Here is an 18,348-nt window from a genome sequence, read left to right on the forward strand (position 1 = left end):
AAAATAAATAAATAAATATATTATAAATAATTTATATAAAAATAAATAAATAAATAAATCTACAACTAAAAAAAATTTTTTTTTTAAAAGAAGTACATGATATTGATGTCTCATTATTGGTGATAACTTTGATCTCTTGGTTAAGGTGGAGTCTGCCTTGTTTCTCTTCTCTTCCGTTACCATTTTACCCTTTGTAATTACTAACTATTTCATTAAGAGAGAAATGCTGATACTATGCAAATTGGTTCCCATCATACCTTGACATACTCATTCTAGTCATCCATTAATGATTTTTTCATAAAACAGTAATTACTGGGATATTTGACTAAAGGCAATTTTTCTATTTCTGTTGTTCTTTCCAAATTTATTAACTGAAATTCTACTATAAGGAAAAGCAGCCTGTTCTCCCATATATATTTTTTGTTTATATCATTATGTATTTGTGGTATTTATTTTCTTCTGTTAGTAATTTTCATTACTATTCTTATTCATTTTGTTGCTCATATTATTCCAGATTTAGCCATTGGAAACTTCTTCGAGTTGGCTCTTGTGTTTTAACACATCCCCATTGGGTTTTTTGTTTTGTTTTGTTTTGTTTGTGGGCATTGTTTTTGTTTTTGTACTTCCCTGTTTTCTGATGCTCTAGGCTCATCTTAAAATTATTTACTCCAAGCCTAGAATCAGCCTTGTATCCAAGGACCACTTTTATTGGAGAGTGGTATTTAGAAACCAAGATCTGGGTACTAGTTGTACTTACACTGTGGGATTGCTTCTAGAATGTCTTAGCAGACAGAGGTAGGGAATACATGTACTTCAACTTATATATGTGCATTTATCTCTATATATTTCTTTTCCAATCTGCATATGTAATAAGAACCATGAGTAAGCAGAGCGTGGCGATGCATGCCTATAATCCTGGCAACTCAGGAGGTTGAAGCAGGTGGTTCATGAGTTCAAAGCCAGCCTCAGCAATTTAGCAAGACCCTGTCTCTAAATAAAATTTTAAAAGGACTGGGAATGTGACTCAGTGGTTAAGCGCCCTGAGTTCAATCTGATATAATAAAAAATAAAAGAACCATGAGTTCATAGTAACAGTTTCAGTTCACCACCATGGATTTGTTCTCCCTTTGCTCATTTGAAACTTCTTCCTTTAATATATCCACAATATATTTACTTATATGTGCTACCCTAGAATGTTCATAAAGTAGTCTTAGAATTACTAACCCATGCTCCTGTGAATAACACATTTCCTAAGCAAGAAATACTTATCTAGGATTTTCAATTTAGGAAAATTGTTTTCTTTCTCTCTTTTTAGTAGGGTTCTTATTCATTTGTCGTACAGGTAGATTCCCATATTTCTTTTGCAGAGATGAGCAGATGCATGTCTGGTTTTTTTTTTGTTTTTTTTTTTTTTTTCTTATATGGCCTTTCTTTTTCCATGAAGTATGCATACTATGGATAGAATTTTTTTAATTGTATTTGAAAAATTCTTTATGAATAATCCAATTATTTTTTCCTGTTTCCAGATATTTTAAGGAAGGGCAATGACTAATCTTTTGTTTCTTATTAGAATTTGCTTTCTTGGGAAATTCAAGTATATTGTTTATTTTTACTTTCTGCCTGGTGTTTTGTGTGTGTGTGTGTGTGTGTGTGTGTGTGTGTTGGGGATTAAACCTAGGGTGCTTTTACCACTGAGCTACACCCCCAGATGTTTTAATTTTTTATTCTGAGACAGGGTCTTGGTAAGTTGCTGAACTTGTGGTCCTCCTGCTACCGCCGCTGGAGTCCTTGGAATTACGGCATGCACCACCATGCTTGGATTGCATTCCTTCTTTTAAGCACTTTAGCCATTAAGGGAGGAAGTCAGAGATTGCCTTAAATGTGGTCTCTGTTCCAAACCAGGATCACCTTGTTCCTTTTGAAGTCTTCTCAGGCCTTACTGGTTTGCTTTTTCTTTATACCATCACACAAATCCAGTTATGAAAGAACTAAAGCTATCTCTAGTATGAAAGAAAAATAGACCTTGGTCACCTATTGCCTTATGTTTTTATAGATATGTAAGAGTTATTAAGTTTCTGTTATTGTGCATAAAGATGCAATAAAGTAGTCCTGCAGAGGGGACAGACATGATTTGAAGTCATGGACTTGAGTTTTGAGTGTTGGGATTATTACTTGATATTTTTAGTACTTTAGATAATTACTTAACCACCTCAAGCATCCAGGTTTATCATCTAGAAAATGGGAATAATAATTATTTTCTGGCTATACTTTATTGTGACAGGAAGAAAGGTAATCTAGCATGATGGATATTTAATTTCTTTTTTCAATTTTTTTTTCTTTGGTACCAGGGATTGAATTCAGGGGCACTAGACCCCTGAGCCACATCCCCAGCTCTATTTTGTATTTTATTTAGAGACAGGGTCTCACTGAGTTGCTTAGTGCCTTGCGGTGACTGAAGCTGGTTTTGAATCCGAGATCCTCCTGCCTCAGCCTCCTAAGGCACGGGGATTATAGGTGTGTGCCACCATGCCCAGCTTTCCAGTCTTATGTATACTCTTTATATAATTTGTTTTGTTGCCTCTAAATGAACTTATAGAAATAAATCCTTGACTTCTCTTATTACATCTAGTCCATCAGCAAATCTTTTAGGCTCTGCCAGGGTTGACCTAGAATCCATGGTTAATTTGTCTCTAGTAACAGTCTTTAATTCAATTTTATACCTTCTTAATAGTTATCAGATATAAATCATATTTCTGTAGAATGTCTTTTCTTTTAAAGAGTAATGTAGACCAGATCAAAAGGCTTTTACTGAATTGTAATCTTTTGCTTCCTTTTCATAATTTGTCTCTATATGGAAGGGAGAACTTGTGTTTGACAGGATTTATTCTTTCTCAAAGAAATTTTAATTTTTATTCTATATGTGAGGATCCTAATGTTGGCAAATAAATTTTAGGTTCTGTTCTACTATGCTTTTTCTTGTGTCAATTAAGATGACTGTCTTGTAATTTTTATGCAGTGTATCCTTTGTTCTTTAAAAAAAAGTCACTGTGTTCTAAGGTACCCTAATTGATATGATTATGATGACTGATACTTTAGTCATTTACTTTAGTTTAATTGACAGTAGTGGTTATATTGCCACTTTTAAGCTTTGCTTTCTTAGAAAAATTCAGTGTAACTGACAAGGCTCTGAATAGCTTCCAGTTCCTCTTCCCCCAACTCCTAGTCTCTCTGATTTTTCAATTTCGGTGGTCGGAGCTGGCCCATCAAAAGGCTGGTTATGTGTGATTCTCTTGCCTCTGTACTTTCAGCCACATTTGAATGCAGAGAATGTACACAGTTGGCAGTATTTCCAAATAAGAATATTTTGACAGAGTGATCTGTGGGTTCAAGTTGTGGAGAGTGCCTCCTTTATCCACTGAATGATAGGTGAGTGGGTTGAGGGGAAACTTCCAAAAAAGAAGAAAAAAATCAGTAATAGTACTGGAAAATAGCAGAATATAAGAACTGGGCCAGAAATTATGAAGAATTTCTGGAATATGTAAAGCAGATGAAATTGGACTGGTGGAAACTAGATTTAGCAAACTCAACCCAGAACAGGTGTAGAGAAGACCTCTGCAGAGGTACATACCGTTCTTCTCAATAGTCTAGGGCAGAACTCCAAGCTCACAATCAGCTGGCACTAGGGAGCCAAAACAGGCTATGGGGCAATCATCAGGATTGTTATAAAACAATATGGAACAGCTGGGCTAGTAAACCTCTTCTGTAGTAGTTCCTAGCTTTGGCTGAATTTAGAATTATCTGGGGGTTCTTTGAAAATCCTGATGCCCAGGCCTTAGACCAGTTAAATGAAAATCCTAAAGGATGGAACATTTATTTTTAAAAACTCACTAGGTGATTCTAGTGTGTAGCCAAGGGCTGAAAACTATTACCTTAGGGTCTATCTGGCTGTGGCTTTTGCTCCGAAGCTAAATCCAAGGTTAAGGCCAGGTTCCAAAGTAAACTGGCAATCTGCCTCAGAAGACTGCAGGTGTTAGTTCTTGAACTAGAGAATAAGACTGTAAAACAGATTTAAAGAGGGAAAAAGTTAAAAGGCAGCTTGCTAAAATAGCAAATAATGCTAGAGTTCCGCTTCTGAAGTAAATCTTTTCCATACATCAGCAATGGCAAATGGTGTCTCCAACCTTACAGTGCATGCAAGCTTGGCACCTAGTAACTGCTCAATAAAATCTGAACACAGTGGCACACACCTGTAATCTCAGCATTCTGGAGGCTGAGGCGGGAGGATTGCAAGTTCAAGGCCAGCTTCAGCAAGTTAGCAAGACCCTGTCTAATAAAGATAAAAAGGACTGGTGACGTAGCTCAGTGGTAAAGCATTCTTGGGTTCAATCTCTAGTACCCTCCACCAAAAGGAACTGCTTAGTAAATATTTGTGAAATTGTCATCCATCCATTGCCCCTCTAATCAGCCCCCACTTTTGGGAAAAGGACTGCCATGAAAACACATTCAGCTGTTTAGAAAAACAGTGCCATATCAGTTGATCATTCTGAATTCTTTTTTTTATAAAATTGTCCAGACAACAGAATCATCAGCAAATACCACAAGGGGGAAAAAAAACCACAAAGGTAAACGAACAGAAGAAATAGAACTTTAAAATACTGATTACTATCTTCAGAGATAGTTGAAAGGATATTAGGTTCATAAATCAGAAACCCAACCTCTCTGAAAAAGGAAAGGGAGGATGAGATAGTTTCTGGAAATTAAGAATATGTTTATCAAACTTGAAACTCAAGGAAGGGGGAAAGAGCAAAACAAATGGTCCCTGAAATCTGAATTGGTTATCTGAATGATAGTTAAGGAGATTTCAAAATACAGAGGAAAAGATATACAAAAGGTGAGCAAAAAATGAGAAGACATAGTTGATAAACCCAGGAGAGACAGTGAGCATCTAATCAGACGTATAATAGAAAATTTCCTAGAAAATGACAAGTCTAGTTGATAGACAGGAAAAAGAAGTTTTCCAGCATTTTCATCTAGTTATATCCTGGTGAAATTTCTAAATTCCCTAGCCTAAAAGAAAATTCTGAACTCTTCCAGAGAGGAACACAGTATGTGCAAAGGAATGAGGAGGATTGTACTGGTGATGCTACTGAAGATGGAGCTTTGAATCTGTATTTTGGATCTAGAATTCTGTCCACAGCCTATCATTTAAGTATGAGAACAAAATTAACTTTAGGATATGCAGGGTCATACCCTTTTTGAAAAAAAACACTGTAGGTTGTACTAAAACAAACAAACAAACAAACAAACAAATAAATAAATAAATAAATAAATAAATAAAAACAAGAAATAATAGCTAAGGAATAAAATACTAGTGAACAAAACAACAATCCCTGTATTGAATATTTTTATCTGGAAAGAGCCTTGAAATGATAGAGCTATACTTTTAAAAGCAATATTGATAATCTAAGTTTAACAATCTGAACTTAGGTTCTGGGTCTTTCCTGACACACACACATTTTTCCATTGATGCATTATAGTTGTACATATGATGAGATTTGTTGTTAACATATTTGTTAGTACTGCACACAATGTAACAGCATAATTTGGCCAATATCACTATATCACTCCAGCACTTCCCCCTCCCTGCCCTCTTCCTACCCCATTCTCTTCTGATCTCCCTTTGATTTTCATGAGATTCACTTCCACCTTTCTTTTCCTTTTTTCCTCTCTAGCTTCTGCATATGAATATATATGACCCTTGACCTTCTGAGTTTGACTTACTTTGCTTAACATAATGGACATACATTTCCTGCAAATGCCATAATTCCATTTTTCTTTTCGGCTGAATAAAACTCCATTGTGTATACATCCATTTTCCTTATGCATTCATTCATTGATGGACACCTAGACTGGTTCCATAGTTTGTCTGTTGTGAATTGTGTTGCTGTAAACATGGATATGCATGTATCACTGTAGTAAAATGACTAATTCTTCAGGATAAATACCTGGAAGTAGTATATCTGGGTTACATGGTGGTTCCATGCCTGGTCTTTTGAGGAACCTCCATACTGATTTCTGTAGTGGTTGTAGTAAATTATCATCCCACCATCAGTGTAAAAGTGTTCCTTTTTCTCCATATCCTCTCTGTTCTGGGTCATATTAAGTGAAGGTAAGTGGAGGAAATGGAGAGGGGGGAGACATAATTGTCCAAAATGATTTTCTAATTCAAGAGAAAATCATGCCATTTTGTGGTCATTGGTAGTACTGGGGATTGAACCCAGAGCCTTTCACATGCTAGGCAGGTGTTCTTTCACTGAGCTACATCATCAACCTCTTTATTTTGAGACAGAATTTTGCTAAATTGCCCAGACTGGCCTCGAACTTGCAAATCCTCCTGCCTTCGTCCTCCAGAGTACCTGGGATTACAGGCTTACACCTCTGCACCTGGCCTATGCTGATTTATATGATTTGTTAAAAATTTAATGGAAAGTACTAGTAAAAATAACACTTAGAACTACCAAAGCATGCAGTATGGAGTGGGGAAGTCGAGGAACAACGAAAACATCAATTCAGCAAAAATACTAAGAAAATGTTGTATAAGAAATCTAAAATAAGGATAAAACCACTCATCAATGATTGCAAAAAATATCGGTGAGTTAAAGTTTCCTACTAAAGACAAAAAATTTTGTAAAGTGAAAATGTGACAATAACGGCAAAATATAAGTATCTGTTCTGTAGAATTGAAATCACAAAAACAAGGCACCAAAAACTGAAGATAAGCTGGGCATGCCTGTAATCCCAGTGACTAGGTAGGATGAGGCAGGAAGATCATAAGTTGGAGTCCATTCTAAGTAGAAAGACCCTAAGAAAATTAGTGAGACCCTGTTTAAAAATAAAAAAAAAGAACTGGGAATGTACTTCAGTGGTATAGAACCCCTGGGTTTGATCTCTTGTACCTGCCCCTTGGCCCCTTTTTCTTTTAAATAGAAGAAAGAGTCCATGCTTGCTCATGTTGAGATCTGGTAGAGCGGAGGCTTTTCGTTTGGGTGGTTGTTCACATGCTTTTGAAGTACTTATGAGTGTCCTGGAAAATAAGTCCAGGAAGAGAGAGCAAATTCTTGAAACCATTTTATTATGTTTTCACAAATAACATAGTATATCTTGGTTTTAAAATGAACAGTGTTAATTCTTACAGATGTTTTGGACTTATATAACTCTTTTCTTTGTAAAAGGTATCCATCTCCAAGTTTTCAGATAGTATGCAATCATAGTAGAAAATATTCTTTTATTGGTTCAAAAAAAAAGACCCAACCAATGGGTCATTTATTTTAGAGTAATTACAAAACAAAAGCTCCATATTGTTAATTAATTTGAATAGTCTCCTAGAATTTATTAAAATAGTAGTACTAATTGGATTCAGAAAGAAAAATTTCTATTAATTAATGAAAATTACCACCCTTTTCTTAAAGCCCCACTTTCAGATTAGTCATTAAATAAACATTTACTTCCTGGCCCTGAACTGTGTGCTGGGCACTGTGACATAGAAAAAAAAGTATAAGACATTGCATTTGCCTACTAGGAATTTTACTTGACTTATATGTGGAGCCATTAAAATTTTCATATACAGAGTTCTAAAACATTTAATCTGGTATAATTTATGACTAATTATAGGGAAATAATGACAGCTAGCATTCATTGAGTTCATCTCTATATTCAAACCTAACAGTGTTTTCACATGGTAGACAGCACAGTGTATGAATTAATGAATACCAGGTACTGTGCTGAAGCTTTAATTCAATGCCTAATTTAATCCTCAGCAACTATGAGTTAACTAGTATTATTATCCCTATTATATAGAGGAAAAACTGAGGTTCTAATAATTTAAATTACCTCCCCAAACCACAACTGTTAGGTTGCAAAATGGCGCTGGCATCCAGATCTGGCTCAAGTGCTCTACTGGTGTGGAGTGAAGAGTGTTAAGAGTTTGTGTTGGTGATTGTTTGCTGGGTGTATGCTTCCTGTTTAGACAGGAAGAGAAATCATTTGCATAAATATAACACTGTTCCAGTAGCTAGGTCCCATGAATGCCTTCTGTTAGTATCTGTTCTGAGTTCCATGAGTACTCTCCCAATGGTGTTCATTCTCCTCAAATAGTGCAAAATGGTAGAGAGGAGGAAGGGAGGCAGTTTGGGGAAAATTTGAGGACTATGCCTGAGGGAAACCATTTTCTTTTAATCAGTGATTAATATGTCTCTCCTTTTTTTTTTTTTTTTTTTTTTAATTATCTCTCCTTCCCTTCCCGGGTGATTATTAAGATCCCACTCTGTCAGATACTCTGCTCTGTTAGACAGGAGAATCTCAGCAGGCAGCAGAGAAAACCCTTGCTGGGTGGGAGTAACCTGTCACAACCTGATTTTCTCTGGCCAAAAGACCAGTCTTGTTAGTAGTAATGCCATTATATTCCCATTCAGATCCCCATGACCCAGTAATTGTTTTGGGAATGAGTGCAAAGCTATCAGACACCAACTACTATAATTAGAAAAGGGGAAAACAGACACTTACCAGAGCTAACGTCTTTAGGCTGGAGCACTTACAGTGCCTTTTTTTTTTAAAGTTATAAAGCCTCTTTCTCAATTTCACTTCCTAAAATACCAGTTGTACAGTTTTGGGGTTCTTGCATTCCAGTTTTTGTTACTGCTGTGCACTCTCTTCCCTTTTTTTTCCCCTATTTTAATCGGAGTACAAATTGCTGTCAGCACATCGAGTTCATGTGCCAGCCACATTCAGAACAGGGTGTTCTGTGCTCTTCAAAACAAAATTGCTCTAGGGCAGTAAGAGAACAATAAGTCAGAGCTCCAGTTTAAATGATGTTTTGCAGCAGACCAGGCTCACTTGATGTGGTTACACTTGGATTGCACAGCTAAGCTTGGGTAATTTGGTTTGGTTTGACTTTGTAGGGTTTGGAGGACCTTCCCCCCTTTAAGTTGCATAGACTTTAAGTCAAGAGAAAATATTGTCTCTTTTTAACTTGTTTATTTCTTTCTCTATCAAAAAACCTTAAGTAGAAGCATCCTGTATGTACTTTTATTCTCTTTGGGAACGTCATAGATCATTTACTTCCCGTAAATCATCTTGGTTGAGATTAGCAACAGACCTCTTGAGCCCTGGAGACTGAGCTCCCAAGTGAGTCATGCTGCTTATTATTAAATGTTTATTAAGTGAGTATTTGCACTAAGAGATACAAGGTCAAAAGCAACCACAGGTCTTCCACAGCCAGAGCTGCCATGGTTTTCTTTGGTAGCAATTGTTAAGACAATACAAAAGAGAATAACTGAATCTATAGGAACTAGGCACATCATCTGTATCTGTCACCTAGAGAGGGGGCCCTACTATGGCAATGGGCAATCTTCCTATGCTTCAAGTGATGTGCGAATTAATTCTTGCAGAACTTGTCACAGGAGTGTTCCAAGATTAGAAACCAGTTAACCCAGCAAGTGATAGCCTTTGCTACTTGTAAAGAATATCAATGAGCTGTATATACCCAGAGGCTATGATATGTCCTCTACTCTGATATTGTAGATAATGTCAATATTATAAGGAGGTAGTTTTATATATACAAATATAAACTGCTGTGTATGTGTGTCTGTGTATCCGAATAAGATTTTATGGTACTATAATAGTGCTTGGTCCAATTTTGAAGAGTTAGACCAGGGGGGGAAAAAAAAAAAGGAAAAAGATTAGCCTGTATATAAGGTAATAAGTATTTATAGGAGCAATCACAAAAAAGTTTCCCTTCATATTGGATGGCCACAGACACTGATTCCATCATTTATTTTCTCCTTCAGACAGACTAGCTACAATGAATGTTTTGATTTCTTAATTATGCCTTTTTTATAATTTTACTTCGTTTTTGTTTGTTTGTTTGTTTTGACTTGTTTACTTCATTTATCTTTTCCAACATGTTCATTAGTAGGCACTCTTTTTTTCCCTCTTATGATGGGTTATTACATGTGTAGAGAACCTCTGAAATTATTTATATAATTTCAAGTACATACAAGCTGAAAGTCAGGCTAGGAAACTGACACACAGGCAGAAATCCTTTGCAGAGTCTGAATTTCCTGTTTTGAAAACACATTCAAACTTGATCAACCAAAAGCCACAACAAATGTACTGATAATTTCCTCCCCTACTAAATGTACTGTCCTCTGGGGGCAGAGGGTGGGGGAGATAATACTTCTAACAATAGCCCTCAGGCCAAAAAAAAAAAAAAAAATTCTGTTAAGTAAGCTACTAGGATAATACATCTCAATACTTGAGACATTACACAATACATGGGCAAAAATTCATTTTGCTCACAAATGCTTTTTACTTAAAATGTATCATCCATTAGTCTAAATTAAATTTCTTGGGCAGATTTAAGAATATTTAGGTATGCAAACTTCTAAGAACTTTCAACCCTTTATAGAAACATCAACTTTTACTCCAGTAAAAATATCTTAAGCCTTAGACTCCCTCCTGCAGAACCTTTCATTTTTATTCATATATATTTGTGAATGTGATTAGGACCCTTAAAGAGGAGTTTTAGTTAACCTTGGATGGATTTGAAAAGAGTAAAGTTGAATTTATTTTTAAAATATTTTCCAATTCAGAAGGACCCTCAGTTTGCTGCAGATCAGTTGTTTTACCTGAGCATTCCTAAAATGAGTATAATTTAGAGGGAACCACTGCATTTATGAGCATGGAATATAAAACAAAATGCCATGTACCAACCCCACCCTGAGAGCCAGACTAGCTCCTTCAATCACTTGAAGGAACTGATTCAAGATCCAGGCCTGCTCTAGTTTATCCCAAGCTTTTTTGACTCCATCATATGTCTGCAATGGGAGCAAATCATTAGTACTACCTGTATTACCTAGAGAGTTTAAAAAGTGTAGAGAGCTTTAAAGCATTCAAAGCCAGGCAATGTTTGGGTTCCTAGTATCTATACCATCACTATTTACTCTTCATAGTTTCATTTCTCAGGCCTATGCTAAAGGTAATCCCATCAAATGATTAACTATAGGAATTAACTTTGAAGCTGGTTTCAGGCCTGTATTGAGTTATATTATTCAATTCTCTGGGTCATAGAACCATAGAATTTTAGAGCTTGAGGGACATTTAAGGTCATGTAGTTCACATGTACAGTAAGTTATAATTGAAAATTACAACTATTTTGGAAAATAATAGTTATCTTATTAGATATGGGATGAGCATAACAAGGGATTTTTAGTTTCTCTAAAGCAACTTATTGATCCGAAGTTGATCATCTATCTTAGAAAAGAAGTGTTTTAGGAAACTGCAATAGATTTGAATATAGGCTATTACATTACAGAAGTGGAAATAAAGAATTTTCTTATGAAAGACAAATTATATATTTCCTGGTGACTGTTACCCTAGCATATAAGCCATCTATTTTTCTTACTGAGTCAGACTGAAAGGCATAAATATTTGTAAAGTTAACAGTAGTTGGAAGGTTTCAGAGAATTGTTTTTCCTAGAAAAGTCAATCTGACTTATCAAGGAAAACAATATGTGTATGCATTTTCCTATTTTGTCTTAATACGAAAGACTTTAATGTAATATGAAATAACCCTAGGAATGAGCTGAATGAATTTGGGTGGTCTGGGGACTTAGATCCCAAGAAATTGACCTTTTCACTTAACATTTTTAAAGAGGTTGTTAAGTAATTTGATTTGTGAAGTTATAGTACACTATTGATTTCTTCACACTTTACATTTATTACTTCCACTAAGGGAAACAGTTTAGTGACTGATGTGTTGCCCAGGGAGTTTTCATTTTTATTCATATATATTTGTGAATGTGATTAGGACCCTTAAAGAGGAAAGAGCTTCAGTTAACCTTGGTGTATCATTAAGGAAATAACCACTCAGTTGGGTTTTTGCCCAGGAATCTGAAGCCAAGATGAAGTTACAGAAGGTTATTAAATTTGTGGCATTTTAATGACTATATGTTTATATAATCTAATGTCTTGACCCTATGTTACAAGTGAGGAAACTGTCATATAGTAGGCCTAGATCAAACCTATGTTTCTAGTTGGGTTTTTTGTTTGTTGGGGTTTTGTTTTTTGGTTTTTGAGGTTTGTTTGTTTGTTAGTTTGTATCAGGGATTGAACCCAGGGGTGCTTAATCACTGAGCCACATCCCCATCCCTATTTTTAAAATTTCTCTTTTCAGACAGAGTCTTGCTAAGTTACTGAGGCTGGCCTTGAACTTGTGATCCTCTTGTTTCAGCCTTCTGAACCTCTGGGATTTTAGGAGTGGACTACTGTGCCCAGCTTCTAGTTGGTTTTCTTACCCACTAAGCCATCTTATTGATAAGGTTACCAGCAATTTTATGTTTAGCTTAAAACATAAAACAGAAATATGATTACTGGGTGGGTGAAACTAAGTCAAGAATAGCACATATGTTTCTTATGAAATGAGAAAGGAGAAATTATATTTACTACATTGGTGGCCACTCCTTTTTGCCTCACTAAATTACTCAGTCCTAAGGAGCCACTTTGTTGATTGTCCTGTCTCCTTGCCCTCAGTCCACCTGGAAGGCTGCTGTGGTGGAAGGATGTTTGATTGCAGAGATGTGGTGTTCACAGTTGGTGAAGGAGAAGACCATGACATTCCAATTGGAATTGACAAAGCCCTGGAGAAAATGCAGCGAGAAGAGCAATGTATTTTGTATCTTGGACCACGGTAAGCAGTATAACAGTTCTGTACAGTGAGAAGTTATCTAAAGAACAGGGCTATGCTTGCTTTTTCATTGAGAATTTTGGTATTTTCAGTGAAGTTGATACAACAGGAGAAACAATGTTTCATTGAGTCAGGTTATAGTTAGTCATCAAGTAAGTTAGTGGGCCTTACAATATCACAGGGGTTTGTGAGTGTGTTTATTTGATTGATGCATGTTAAGGATAGGACTGACAGGCAAGTTTTGCTTTCATTTGTTTTACCAGCCTTGTAGCCAAGTCAGGCAATTAGCAGTCCTCATATGTAGTTCTCTTTTTCTCTAAACTGGGCAGGAGTCAGTTGAAGAAGCATTTGAATGATTTACTACCACTTGAATTTGTGCCACATGTTCTTATAGAGGCACTCCCCCCCGAAAATAGCCTATTTTTCCTGGATCTAAAGGCAACAGAGATGACTCATTTTTGCCTAAATTTTTCCCATTATAAGGATATCTATTAGCACTTCCAAGCTTAGAACTAACAGACACTGACAGTCTCTCTTGTGAAAACATGTTTGGTGGTGTTTTTAGATCTAAAAGTATACCATTAATCCAAGCCTTCTATCTTGAGAAATGGACCCCTGAGAGAAACCAGTGTGTTTTGATTCTGTTTACATGAAAGTGCATCTTCTTATCTCATGTGTCTGGGCTCTGGGGATTTTCACTGGTAGGATTTTGAGTTACTAAGACTCTTGATGACCTCCCTTGCCAATAGGTAATATCATGCCTTTTGTATTGTTGCCTTTGTATAGCCTCTGCAGTAATACAGTGGTTTATTTACCTTTGTCCTAACATGATCATATTTCTCAGGTGATGCTTTAGTCATGCCACTTCCTACTTGAAAATCCTTCCAAAATGTTCCACCATGAACTCTTCAAAGCCTTTACTGAGGCAGTAATACTTTTTTTTCTCTCTGCCCTATTCCTTTTTCCACTACTGTAATCCCATTTCAGTGTGTTTTATTCACATTTAGTCTATATTATAGTTCATTCTAAGATGAGGCTATTTCTCTGTTTCTAAAGGAAACTTTTATTTAATCAAGTAGAGATGGAGAAAGCTTTCTCCTCAATATCCAAATAGTCCTCTAATTGCCTGTGGTTTTTTTTTTTTTTTTTTTGGGTACTGGGAATTGAACCACTGAGCCATATCCCCAGCCTATTTTATTTTTTATTTTGAGACAGGGTCTCACTAAGTTGCCAAGAACCTTGTTAAAATGCTGAGGCTGACCTTGAACTTGTGATCCTCCTGTCTCAACTTTCCAAATTGCTGGGATTACAGATGTATACCACCATGCCTGGCTCTGATTACTTTTAATTTAGCGTTCTAAAATTATAGTAAACTCACAGAAGATGGGACTTATATTTAATGTATGTTTGCATATTTAAGCTCCTTGAGGGTAAGTTCTGTATTTATTGTGAGCTTATCATATATGAATCAGTTCATTACATTTTAACCTAGCCAGTTACTGACAAAGAGAAACAGAAATTGTCTTGTTAATGCAAATAGTTCCTTGCAGGTTTAAACTGTTTGTTGTACCATTAATGGTTAAATCCTGTTTTGCGGCTTATCAACTGTGTGCACTAGGACAAGTCACTTAACTCCCCTAAGCTTCAGTTTCCCCTTCTGTAAATAGGGTTAACAGTATCTACCTTATAAAGTTCCAGAGGACTAAATGAATTCAGGTAGATAAAGCACTTAACAAATTGCCTGGCACATACAAGCCCTCAGTGTATCAGTTGTCACTACTTTTGTGGTGGCTTTTTCTTCTATTTTACCCTTAGTCTGCCAGAAAAGAGATCCTATTTTTAACATGTAGGTTTTTCAGATGTTTTCAGGCATAAAAGTAGCACACAAGTTCTCATAAATTTCTAGGTATAAAAGTTTTTTCATATGTTTTATGGATGTGATTTGGAATAATTAGGAAGGAACATGTTATTTTCTGTTGATGGTGTCGGTATGTTGAGTCGTGCAAAGTGCAGTCTTGGCAGTATGTGAGTATCTGCACATGTGTTGTGTAATACTATACATTTATGTAGAAAATTCCTACACACCAAACCTGTTCTGTTTGCATGTAACAAATTTACTTGTCTTATTCACATTCCCACTTATAGAACATTGCACCAAGTGTTGTTATGAATATGGCTGTTGTAAATTTATGCTCTTAGTGTCAACTCTGTTATTCTCCATAAAATATCCAAGGCACACTTTCTCTTTGACTTTGATAGACTTCTTCGAAAAACATTTTCATAAGAAATTAATAAGACATTTCCAAAGAACTCATTCTTTTTTCTTCTCATTGGGATAATATCTTCCCTTTACATTTTCATTTTAAATACTATGACTGATTAATCTTTTTTTATTTTAGGTTAAGTGGATAGTTTTAACTTTTTCTCTTTTCTTCCTTTCCTTATGCTTTTATCCTGCAACAATCCCAAACAAAAACACAGGCTGCCAAGAGTGATAGAGCCAAAAACAAGGCAGAATGGGTCAAAAAACGTTTCCTGGGGCCACACGGTCTGAATTTAAATCCTGGCTCTTGCACTGCCTCTTTGAGACCTCTCAAGAAGCACTTCTATCTGAGCCTGTTTCTTCATCTATAAAAAGGAAGCAGTTGGTAACAAGGATAGTGCAAGTACTTCTTGTATGCATATAAAAGCCTAATAGCACTAGAAGTCATTATTTGTATCTCTACTCTACACTTGATAGAATCATTTCATTTTAATCCAGGAGAAATTATAGAAATAATCTTCTTCTTTAGTCTTCTCTAATCCCATTGATATTGGGCAGGATGCTCTGATGCCTCCCTCTACCCAGTCCTCAGACTTCCCACCTAGGGCCCTATTCGTGAGTTCCTCTGAGGCAGGTTTTCTTAACCTTCAGCACTGTTGACATTTTTGGCCAGATAATTCTTGGTTATAAGGGATATCCTGTGCTTTGTAAGATATTCAGCAGTGTTTCTAACCTCTGACTAAGAGAAACCAGCAACACCCCTCCAGTTGTAACAACCCCAGCATGTCTCTAGACGTTGCCCTGGGGGACTGGAGGATTAAAATTGGCCTGATTAAGGGCCATCAGTCTAAGGCAAATGCCAGATCATCTGTTGCATTTGGACCTATGTATTAGCACAGGACTCCAAATCATAACATGCTCTCAGTAAATAGGCCTTTCAGTAAGTACTCACCTGTTTACCTCATTCCCAGCAACTAAGAAATGGTCTTTATTTACCAGATGGCAGAAACTTAATAGGAGACCGATAAATCTAAGAACTCCAAATAGAAAAACTAGGCACCACTTCCTAAAATTGGCCACTGGTAATTACATCCTTTTTATTTCTTTGCTGAAGATACCCTTTGCCCTGCTGTTAAAGCCACCACACCCTCATTCTACCAGCTTTCATTGTATGTCTGTGCCTGTCTGTGCTCCAGCTACACTTTCTTGTGTAACCATGGAGGTGAGTAAGTAAGCATATTATTTTTTCTGGAGAATTCAGGCAAGGGGTAAAGATCATAGAACAGGCAATAAAATATGTATATTCCCATTCTAGTCCTTTTGCCCTGAAGGAAACTAGAGGTATTATCAACCTAATTTTGACATCTTTCAACCTATAACCTGAAAGTTTGAGTTTACTTTTTCATAACACCATTTCATGCACCCAAGAATAGTTTGGTAGATGGAAAAGAGTATATTCCTTTGAACACTGTACTAATCTGCTGGGCCTTGTTCTAAATGCTGGGACCCACTGAACCAGCCAGACAGCACTACTAGAACTTCCATTCTAGCAGATGTGTGCTTCTTGAATATGTTTAATTTGTTAAAGATGTTTAGTGATCCTAAAAACAAATTTACATATCCCCAGTTATTTTATTCAGGAAGATTTCACTAAAAGGTATAGCATTTTACAACAGGATAGTTACAGAACTGTAAGAGGGTGTCTCTTAATGAGGTGGTAGGGCTGCTATTTTTTATTACATATATAATTATTCCTGTTTCCTAGTGTCCTTTTTCAAAATCTTAAATACTGAGAGAACATATTTCTTTCCTGGTGTGTGAGTCTTTCCCCTCATTTGTCTGACTAGAAGTGGTACTATCAGAGAGTTAACAACAGCACTTTAAAGCTAAAAGTTCATTAAAACTTTAACAAGCACCACTATAACAATTACAGTGGCTTTATCTCCTTTGTCCTTCCTGCTGATAAAGCTTAAGGAGAAGATCCTAACAGCCAAAGAGTAATTGTAAAATCAAGCAGGAAAAAAAAGGCAATGACATTTGCAATCACATTAAACAAGCTATCCCAAGTAGTACAGGTGTTGCATTACATATGTATGCAAAGCTGAAGAAAACTAAATCTAGCCTAGTTTCTAAGAAAACCACAGCAGTGATACTTGGCACACCATCTTCTGATCAACATCTGGTTTGTTTTCAGGGTCTCTGTGTGTAACTTGCAAATGATAGCACTATGCTAATATGATGCCTCAGAATACCAAAGGAAGTGTCTGGAAAATACACCAATTCTTTTAAAGTTTTATTTTTCACTCTCCATTTCAGATATGGTTTTGGAGAGGCAGGGAAGCCTAAATTTGGCATTGAACCTAATGCTGAGCTTATATATGAAGTTACACTTAAGAGCTTCGAAAAGGTGAGAAAATACCAACTTCTCTAAAATCACCATAGGTTTCTTTTCCATCTCCTTTTTATTAACTCTGTTACAAAGTGGTATAGTTAGCTGGTGTTTATTTCTGTGTTGTGCTTTTCAAGTTTGTCTCTTGTCTCCCACACTGCTACTAGAGTATGGGACATCTAACATAGCACAGCTGATATACAACTAAGGAGCTCAGTGTTCTTATTTTGTTCTTATGTGTCAGCCTTTTTTTTTTTTTTTTTAACTTTTTGGGTAGAATCCAAGACTTGTTCCCTTATTTGTTCCTAGACTTGTTCTTTTTGTACTTTTTTCCCTGGGTTGAGGACAAAAAGGTTCACGTACTGCCAAGCAGCTCCTTGGGGGTGTGAGGTACAGCTTTCCAGGGCTGAAGGAATTGTACCTTTCAGAGGAGTCACAAATAGGCCTGACTGTTTCTCCAAGTTATTATCCCAGTTACCAGGCCTTGGGGGCCATCTATATGACCAGAGATGCAGGAAAGAAATTTGCTAACCCTAGTCCTCTTCTTCATACCTATCAAAGTAAGAAACAAGATAATCTGTCAGTTGCCTTAGATTCCAGAAATGATATGCTTCCTTGGACATATTTCCAACCCAGGCTACCTCTGGAGGCCCCCAGCAACAGATTAACTGAACAGACAAAGACATGCCTAAGCTAGGAATGCTGTCATCCTCAGCAGTGTCCCTCTGTGTGACCAGTGTCCCACCCTTCCCGCAGCTCCTCAGGGGCCACCTTTGTATTCTTGGTTTAGTCACCCACAATACCGCCACCTCCATGTTCAGTACATTAAGCTTAGAGCTAGAAATGTGACTGTTTATAATAATTAGACTTGGGAAGGACCTTGTCCTGTGGGCCTATAACTTCGGGCTAGGAAAGTAAGGGGATGACAGCTTTGGGTTTCTCCCCCATCAGTGA

At 36.5% G+C, this 18,348-nt stretch overlaps 1 protein-coding gene across 1 annotated transcript in view; it reads left to right on the forward strand.

The window, feature by feature from the left end:
• The window catches only part of LOC306666611 (peptidyl-prolyl cis-trans isomerase FKBP5-like), a gene marked incomplete at its 5' end in the record, with an annotated part of 51,567 nt that overhangs the window by 24,021 nt on the left and 9,198 nt on the right, over positions 1 to 18,348 (forward strand). The window contains 1 exon segment of the mRNA XM_079148798.1: positions 12,589 to 12,745. Within this exon segment, the coding sequence (XP_079004924.1) occupies positions 12,589 to 12,745 (157 nt within the window).

The sequence above is a fragment of the Sciurus vulgaris genome, assembly GCF_902686455.1.
Source record: "Sciurus vulgaris genome assembly, chromosome: 7".
In the NCBI taxonomy this organism is placed as follows: Eukaryota; Metazoa; Chordata; class Mammalia; order Rodentia; family Sciuridae; genus Sciurus; species Sciurus vulgaris.